Source organism: Setaria italica, chromosome IV, assembly GCF_000263155.2.
Source record: "Setaria italica strain Yugu1 chromosome IV, Setaria_italica_v2.0, whole genome shotgun sequence".
NCBI lineage: Eukaryota > Viridiplantae > Streptophyta > Magnoliopsida > Poales > Poaceae > Setaria > Setaria italica.
In genome coordinates this window covers 37777609-37786849 of record NC_028453.1, presented here as the reverse complement: position 1 = coordinate 37786849, position 9241 = coordinate 37777609, and the positions used below count along the sequence as shown (strand labels likewise).

The 9241-nt window shown below is 42.3% G+C and overlaps 1 protein-coding gene across 2 annotated transcripts in view; it reads left to right on the top strand.

The window, feature by feature from the left end:
- Positions 1 to 9241, top strand: part of LOC101779477 (transcription factor IIIB 90 kDa subunit) — an 11893-nt gene extending 2652 nt beyond the window's left edge. The window contains exons 2-20 of one of the 2 annotated variants that reach the window (XM_004966189.4): positions 976 to 1080; positions 1264 to 1345; positions 1435 to 1510; positions 1587 to 1672; positions 1771 to 1847; positions 4765 to 4769; positions 4951 to 5010; positions 5835 to 5914; positions 5993 to 6079; positions 6257 to 6337; positions 7055 to 7204; positions 7283 to 7459; positions 7561 to 7645; positions 7756 to 7814; positions 7938 to 8018; positions 8096 to 8170; positions 8273 to 8356; positions 8474 to 8521; positions 8722 to 9241. In XM_004966189.4, coding sequence (XP_004966246.1) covers positions 1016 to 1080; positions 1264 to 1345; positions 1435 to 1510; positions 1587 to 1672; positions 1771 to 1847; positions 4765 to 4769; positions 4951 to 5010; positions 5835 to 5914; positions 5993 to 6079; positions 6257 to 6337; positions 7055 to 7204; positions 7283 to 7459; positions 7561 to 7645; positions 7756 to 7814; positions 7938 to 8018; positions 8096 to 8170; positions 8273 to 8356; positions 8474 to 8521; positions 8722 to 8883 — 1620 coding nt within the window. In that variant the 5' untranslated portion in view covers positions 976 to 1015 and the 3' untranslated portion in view covers positions 8884 to 9241. Of the gene's footprint in view, positions 1 to 975; positions 1081 to 1263; positions 1346 to 1434; positions 1511 to 1586; positions 1673 to 1770; positions 1848 to 4764; positions 4822 to 4897; positions 5011 to 5834; positions 5915 to 5992; positions 6080 to 6256; positions 6338 to 7054; positions 7205 to 7282; positions 7460 to 7560; positions 7646 to 7755; positions 7815 to 7937; positions 8019 to 8095; positions 8171 to 8272; positions 8357 to 8473; positions 8522 to 8721 lie in introns of both variants that reach the window. The other variant, XM_004966187.4, reaches the window with a different exon arrangement.

The window sequence follows — 9241 nt, the reverse complement described above, 5'->3', positions numbered from 1 at the left end:
GTCTTATAAGCGAGCTCTAGGCGGTACACACTTGCTGCCTTCACTGCCCACTGCCTTCACCGATCGCTCGCACGCCGCCGCCAGCCTCTGGTGACTCTTTGCCGGCCTTCTCCGTCCACTGCTGGCCACCCTACTCGACCCGCCTCCAACACACAGCACAGGCGGTGCCACCGCGCTTCGGTGAGTCGCCCTATCCCCATCGCCGCATTGCATATCCTCCTCTCTCTTCTTGGATCCCTCTCTACGGGACTCGCGCGTTCAGCGCCATTGGGATCTCCCCCTCTTCAAATCGCGTGCGGGACTACTAGGTTTTGGGGGAAAAAGATCCAAAACCTCCGCATCCTCCCGACCCTGACGCCCTCCAGGCTCCAGCCGCGCCGCAGCCGTCCTCCAACTCGACAGCTCGAGCTCCAGCCTCCAAGCGCGCCGGCACAGCACCCGAGTGTCGGTTCGCCGCGGCGACGTTCGACGGCGTGACGCGTCGCGGCCACGCGACCTCCCGGCGGTTACCGTAATCACCACCAGCCGCCACCCTCTTCCTCCTTGAAGTCGACGCCGGTGCTTGTCTCCTCTCCCGGTTGCTCACTTGCGGCTAATCTGCTTTGACATGCGGACGGCGCGCCTCGTGCGCTATCCGCGAGGATTGTGGTCTGCACAAAGGCGCAGAGAGGAGCGGCCAGGCCGCGTCTCCTGCGCCTGCTCTGCTCCCCAGTTTGGTCATCAAGGTAAGATGTGCTTCTGTAAGTGCTTCTTGCGGCGTTTGATTTGTGAGTGCTGTCGAGAATTTGAGCGCACAAGGGTCTTTCTATTAGGAAGGAAGAAATGCAATGAGTAAACTGTAAAAATAAAACATTTTGCTATGACCGTTTCTTCTCCAACAACATTTTTTTCCAACCTGCATATATTTAGAATGAATATGAAGGAGTTTTCATTTAGGCTTGGAACTGAATGGGAATTTCGTTCAAAATTTCACAGGTTGATATGACCTGATCATCCAAGGCTAGTTCCTTCAGCAATGGTTTATTGTACTCACTGTGCTGATTACTGCCCCTCAATAAAGGACCCCGACAAAGGATACATGTGAGATCTCCCTGTTCTTTCTATATTATTCTAGTGGGATGTGATGCAAAACCAGTCAGTATGATTCTTATGAACATGGCCTTATTTACTGCTCTGTTAATGGTTAACCATTAGATTTTCACAAAGCAATTGGTGCTCTTGTGCTTGTTTGTTGATACGTTAACTGACATGTTTGATGATCAGATGCTGCGGTACATGTGGAAAGGTTCTTGATGAGGAAATATACACTGACGAGCCTACTTTTGTTAAAGATCCCTCAGGGACGGTGGGTTTTGCCTCCATGCTTTGTAATATTTGGGCTTTTCTTTTCCATTTACCCATTGCTCAGATTAAAATGTTTTGGGGGCTATACAGAGCCGCTTGGCTGGAAGTATTCTGGCAAGCATTGGTTCTCACTATTCAATGTCCCGTGAAAGAACCTTAGAGAAAGGTATTAATCTTTGGGCTTTTATTTATTTTACTTTTCGTGCTACTCTGTGAACTAATTTTTATACTTTATTTTACAGGGAAGGATGAGATTAGTCAGATCGTCAATAACTTACATGTCAGCGGTGGAGAAACTATCATTAGCAAGGCTTATTGCTTCTATAAGGTCTATATTGGTCTATATTTCTATTATAAGTCAATAGTCATGTTGTTTAAATGGAATGCACCATCATGATTTTGATGCTGCTTCTTTTTGAAGTGCAGCTAGCTATTGACCGTAATTTTACAAGGGGGCGTAGAACAACCCATGTTGCAGCTGCTTGCCTTTACATTGCCTGCCGGTATGCTACCACTGGCCAGTTACTTAATGAAACTTCAGAAATATTTTTGTGTAGTCTGCTAACTTCTGATCAAATATGGCCATTTGTTCTGCAATTTGTTTCCACCCTGGCTACTTTTGATGGGACTACTAGTAGTTAATGTTATATTATCTCCCCTTCTGTTTTTCAAAAAGCTAATACAGGTTTTACTTCAATTATATCCATTAGAAAAATAAACACTTAACCTTCAGAAGCTTCATCTCAGCGGTCCATAAGGATTACAACATTTTAAATGCCCAAATTATAACACAAAGTAAGCTTTTCCAGGCCACATAAATGCATCTCAAACCCATTCAAGAGGCTTTGTTAATATGTGATGCATTCCTCCAAGTAAGCAAAATGTACATGTTCCCTGCATATTTATTGTACAGTTTTTAAAGAATGCCCTATCATTGGAACCTAAGGTTACGATTTACTAAATTTTCTACTGCTGAGTTCTTAGCAGCCAGGATTTGTTAGACCTTTTTTACTTTTTTGTTTCTATTGCCTAATAAAGGCTCCATGAAGCATGAGTAATATCATCATCTATGGGCGTGCTTAGTAGTCTAGCTCGTTACAATTTTAATTATGAATACGGTCAAGAAAAACAAAACAGATAATTGAGTTTGCCAAAAGTTTTGTAATCTGCATCGTGTTTACCTTCCAAGTTCTCACAGCTGTCGTTGCATGTGCCACACCGACTTAAATTCAGCAAGACCAATAAAGGCCAGTCCTGCAATAGAATGATTTTTTAGTCTGTTAGTGAAGTTTTAGTATCCAAGTGGTTGACTTGAAGTGGTTCATGCAACAATCTAAATGAATACTACTGTAGAGTCCATAGCTAGATGTGTACACATAGGGAAGAGAAACGGGACTAAATAAATTCATAAAGAAGTAAAACTTGGTCAAAAAAATGCTGCCTCCAGTCAACTATTTTCTTTTGAAATTAAGAATAGAATGATATTGTGTTCACCACACCTCAGCAACAAAAGAAATAAATTTTTTTTGTTCCTTTCATGCTGTATATACTATATAGTAGCTGAAAAGTATTATCAGGTTATCTTTGTCTGACACTTGGGAACATTCGTGTTGTGTATTAAAACAAGAACTCTTAATCAGATCCTAAATCATTCTCTTATCATAACATATGTTATGACAATTGTAGATAATTAGTGGCAATGGGCACTATTTCCACGGGCAAAGAGATTAAATATAAGATATTTTTTTGCAGAAGTGACAATTGATGGCACAGTAGGCCCAGAAGACACAAAACCTGATATAACCTCCAAACAAACTGCAGTGACTGCATAGCCCTCCAGGTTGAGATGAGCTAATTTCTGTAGACCTGAATTGAACACATGAAGTAACTTGAAATGAAACTTCATGTTACTGAACTAAAAGCAATGAGTTAGTAAAAAATGTAAATAGACCTAAGAAAGCACGTGACTTTAACACTGAAACCCACCGAAAGCAATGAAACCCACCAAAAGCATAGTGCAAACCTGATTGAAATGCTGCTGTCGCTGTTCACCTGAGAGAAGAAACAGAGGCTTGAGCTGCTGCTGCGTGCCTGCACTGCACCAAAACAATACCTGTGCCCAAGAGCAAAAACTGCAGGCGCTGATGCTCCTCCTGTCACTGCACCGTATTACCTGTTGGGCAGAGAAATAGAGCTCTAGCAAAACCAAGCCGACCTGCAGCTAGTGCCAACTGACAGAAACAACACTAAAGCCGGCGCACTGCTGATGGCCTGCGTTCAGAAGTGAAGCTTCAAGAGCTATCGAGCAAAGGCACAGAGCAGAGCTGCCAGATCAAGCTCCAAGAGCAGAACTAGAAATCTAAATAGTGGAAAGCGAGAAATTCGACGAGGGAGCTTTTGTTGACAGAAAAATATGTGGCACCAGAAGATACTATTCAGAGCCGCAGTCCGCTACTTGCGCCTTGTGTCGAACAGAGCAGCTGCAGAACCAAAACAGCCGCTAGTTCACCCAAATTTTTCAAACCGTAGTTCTTTCGGTCGGCGGGGGCAGCCGGAGTGCGGCGGGGATAGGGTGAGAAAGATGGAGGAGGCGGCAAAGGAGAAAGAGATGCGGCTCTGGCGGGTAGGCAGCAGCGGGGGTGGGTTGCACGCCGGATGCCGAGTGGGCGGCAGCGGCCGGGGTAGCCGGATTGCGGCGGGGATAGGGTGAGAAAGATGGGGGAGGCGGCAAAGGAGAAGTAGTTGGGGCTATGGCGGGTAGGCAGCAGCGGGGTCCGCCACTGTCGCGCCCCTGTCCGGCTGGCACGGAGGGAGAGAAGGATTGAGAGAAACAACGGAAGGAAGAAAGGTGGTGGCTTGGCTTGGCTTCTAGAAGTTTCCGAGGTGGGCACGGACCTCTGCCCCGCAGCCCCCGCCGCCGCCTACGGGGCCACGCTGGAGGCGGCTCGCCCCCTGTGGCTGCTGCAGCGGTGGCATGCGGCCATAGCGCCGCCGCCTCTGCCGCCCGAGCAGATCTGGCCGGGCAACACCGTCGCGCCCCTGTCCGGCTGGCGAGGGTGGCGTTTAGTCTCGCGGATCTCATTGACAGGTGGAGTCCTGTGCGGACGGTTCGCTCATGAAGTAAACGGAGTAAATTTTGGACCCCACCTGTCAATGACGATTATAGTAACAAATTAAGCATTAGGCCCACCTATCAATGAGATTAAGTTGGACCAAACCAAAGAAGTGGGCAGAAGTGTTGCTCACTTTAATAATAGGTATATATTTCTTTCTTAATCATCAAAATATGAAAATACCGTGCTCATGATTAATCATGCTTTTAGTGGTATGTTTTGCAAAGTATATTCTGGTTCCTTTTATTTTTGTTTCAGCAAGCTCTATTATAGTACTAATGTTCAGTTTACCTACTTTTCTTGCCAGGCAAAGTAAGAAAGCTTATCTTCTTATCGATTTCTCTGACTATCTGCAAATCAGTGTGTTAGTATCCCAACTATTTGATCCTTTATCTACTATGACTCAATGAAGGGGCTCACCTGTATTTTGTTTGTTTCAGTTATGTCCTAGGTGCTGTTTTTCTCCAGCTCTGCCAAGTTTTGCTACTTGCAGATCATCCAGTTGTTCAAAAGCTTATAGATCCCAGCCTTTTCATCCATCGTTTTACAGAACGTAAGCTGATGACATATTCTGTTGCATTGTATATTTCGTTCATTTGCTCTTGTGTATGTAGTATGAGCAATTGTTCAAAGGGTTGAGGTATGCACAAATATTCTAAGATACTGTCAGTGTCCAGGTTTGTTGATGGTTGGGACTTGGGAGCAGCCTCATTTTGCCTGGTCAATCATGGCTTGCCCATTAAAGTATTTTAATCTTGAAACTCTGCAGAAGATTGTCACATAGCATGTATTTCAGCTCCAATACTCACAAAAGCTACATTTGCCCTTAATATGTATATAATATTACTCAATGTTGATAATCTTTCTTGTGCGTTCTAGGCTTTATTTGGTTATTTAGTGCAAGTAACCCGTCAAGATTCCAACCTGGGTCTATTTTTATACTAAATAATAGTAGAACGCTATTGGTACCAAAATAAAAAAGAAATCATTGCTTTGTGGGTTCACACTTTTTTTTAAAGTGAACTGTTGGATCACCCGGTGGACTATCAAATTGGCACTGGAGAGGTTGTATGCAAATTAAAATATTGCCTCTATTTGTTTGGCTAATCCATTCAGTGCAATTTGAGACTGAACTAACCTCACCTCATGGCTAACCGAAAATTGCGCCATGGAAAAATTTGTAGAGTGGTTTTGTTTTTTGTGCAAATGTTGCAAATTACATGCCATATGGGTTATGTCTATGGTATTCGACATGTATGCTGCAATTGACGAGGTCCTTGTGGGTCTTGCTTCTAGGATTGACCAGAATTAGTTCCTTTATTTATGTTCTTGGGTCTGATTATTCAGGTTTTGTTACAATATATTGGTTTATTTTAGGTTTGTTGGGGAGGAGGGATAATGCTGTCTCAGACACAGCTTTACGCATTGTAGCTAGCATGAAGCGAGACTGGATGCAGGCAGGCGTTCCTTCCTATGTTTCTCTTATCTTCTTTCACAAGGCTGAATAAGCTTACCACCTTTACCCTCTCTTGCAGACTGGGAGGAAGCCAAGTGGATTATGTGGTGCAGCATTATACATTGCTGCACTGTCTCATGGGTACAATTACACCAAGGCAGATGTTGTATGTCCTGATGCTCATGAAATATCTTGAACTTATTTGATAATTTATACTATTGTTCTCCTTTGCCAACTTACATTTGTTTTTTTTATGTATGCCTGTGCATATTTCTGTGTGTAGGACATAGGCATATGGCTGAACATTGTAGTGACGGTGTCGATTCTATTGTATGTTTCTCAGGTTGCTGTTGTGCATGTCTGTGAAGCCACTCTAACTAAGCGATTGATAGAGTTCGAAAGTACAGATTCTGGCAGCTTAACGGTATGCTTCTTTCTTCCATGAAATTTCCAAATTTGATGAACCAATAGTTTATAACACTCAGTTGAAATTCCTTTTTGGTTATACAATTTATTATTGGCACAGTGCGCATGTGAATGGTTGACAGTAACTCATGTGGTGATGTTCTCATATAAAAAGAGTCATTTGTTTGTAAGCTGCTTTTCTATAGCATAAGGAACTGTCAGCTCATGATAATGGTTTAAAATTCCATTTTTGGAAAAAAAAAGCTCGGACCCAGAAAAAGGTGATACCAGTCCTTTCTATGCCAGTAACTGCAAGCAACCTAAATTTGTCATGTGGTTTTAGTTTGTTCGTATAAATTTATATTTTAAGAAAGGTTAATTCATAACTTTAGTTTGGCGATTCTAGTCCTGTTCGCACAAAGTTAGCAGTACCTAGCTAGTTCACTTTCAGAAACACTTTTTATCAGTTTGAACTAAAACAAATGCAATTGCATTGCAATGCTCTTGGATCGGTATTCATTGTCCTGCTACCTTCTAGAGAAAACTGTTCACTTATTGATTTGCAACCCGCATCATGGTGTAATAAACAAGTATGAACCTTAGCAAGCAATATTAAGACATCCCCTATCAAAATACATTGCTTGATTTTGTCATTCTTAATGCATGTTAAGCAACATGTTCTTAAACAGTTCTCTTAAGATGTGAGTATGCCTATATCTTCATGCCCCTTTGTTAGATTGAAGAATTTCTGGCAACAGCTGATGAATATAATCAAGAGCCTGTTTCAAAACGTTCACTCAAGTCTGGAGAAATTCTTTGCAAGCACAAGGGTAAAGAAGGTTTTGAGCATTTTGCTCATGGACTTTGTGAAAAATGCTACAATAAGGTAAATCACATCTACTATGCGCATAGCTCATTGACTTGCAGATTTCATTTGCTTTTGACATTTCGTATTATTTCCCAGTTCACTAAACTGTCGGGTGGACTAGAAGGTGGTGCTAACCCTCCAGCATTCCAACGAGCTGAAAAGCAAAGACTTGAAGCTGCTAAAAGGGCTGAAGAAGCTGTTGCAGTTAAGGAGGCAGCATTGGAAGAATCTCTTTGTGACACACAGAATTCTGATGTTGAGAACCCAAGAAAGGTAATTGTTACATGCTATTTCTTCCATCACATTTTTTGTGTTGGAACTCGTGTCCTTATTTCCCCCCCTTTTTCTGTGCTCTGGGAGCTCACTTCGAACAGGGTGTAAGAGAAGATAAATCTTCAACAGTTGCATCCGGGGAACTCACAAATGACTCCGAGGTGTCCAAGGATCCTGAAGGGGGAGGTTTTTTTACTTCCTGAACCATCATACTTATCGATACTTTCAGTTTTCCTGTTTCAGTTCCATGTTATGTTGATTGTTTCGGAAAGCTGAATGCTATCTTGCATACTTAGGTGAAAATTGTGAAGGCGATGCTGATCCGGAAAGCCTTTCTGATATTGACGATGTAGAGGTACTTTCACAGTGAATTTTATCATATTTTTTTTGAGGATTTATTCTATGGCACCAGTAGTTAGATGTGGGGTGATGACCAAGCAAGCTTTTGTAATTTGCTGTAATGCTACGAGTTTTGTAGGTTGATTGGTACCTTCACAATGAGGAAGAAACGCAATATAAAAAGATTATCTGGGAGGAAATGAACAAAGAGTACCTTGAGGTAGCGATGACTCCATCAATGTAACACGGTATCTCATCTTGACTGAGGATGCTACTGCCTGCCGTTTGGTTTTACAGGAACAAGCAGCAAAGGAAGCTTTGGCAGCTGAATTGGCAGCTAGAGGTGTTGTTGTGGAAGAGGGGAAGAAGAAAGTAAGAAATGATTTTGTGCAATCAAACTTCATGTGTTCATTACACATTTGTTTACCATTTTATGTTGGGTGGTATGATTATTCGTGGATGTTTCAAACATAGAAACGAAAGCGTAATGAGGACATCAAGAGCTCAACACCTGCTGAAACACCAGCAGAAGCAACATTCAACATGCTGAAACGAAAGGTAGATTACTTGTGCTGTCACATACACCTGAAATAATTGTCCTATGGGCACTGTAATTGCTTTTTGAACTTCGTTTGTAAACCAGCTGAAATTTAATATTTAATGTCCCTTCCACAGGGACTTGGTTCAAAGGTTAGTGAGGGAGCTGTTGGCGAACTATACAAGGTATTTCTGTTTATTCATATTTATATTATATTATAAGATACTATTGTCATGTAGAATTAATAAAGTATTTGCGAGTTGAATGAATTATAATTCTTGGCTGTGCTGCTGCTTTTATTTTGAGAATCTAACTTAACTGCTCATACTGTCTTGCATATTATGCTACATTTTTGTGACTCGATGGTGATCGATTTTGCAAGCAGACTAAATATGAAGATGGCGATGCAAATAAGAAAGACGAGATGGACTTCGACGCACAGTATGAGCAGGACAATGCGGATGGCGAAACATTCGATCATGGTTACAACTACGACGCTGATGGTGCAGGAGCCTACAATGGCATTGATGATTTTGATTTCTTTTAGCCGCATTTGTAGAGTGGCACGCCGACCAGCATGACCTTTTGGGACAAGCTGGAAATTGATCCGGAATATACCGTGGCAAAAGAATCTTCACCTGTACGCTACTATAGTTTAGTTTCATCTTTATATGTCTAAATGCATTTGTTAGTATAATCTCATAGTTTCATTGATCTTCTGTTGCAACAATGATGCTGAGTTTTGTGCCGAGTTTAACTATCCTCGCGCAAGTGATTTCTGATTTGCGCAGAGGCTGAAAAACTCGGAAAGTGTGTGTTGTCATCAGCTTCGTCTCTTTTTTACTGTGAGATGGGAGTTAAATAACAGCACGATATTGTCTACTTCAGTGAAAACTGTGGACCTA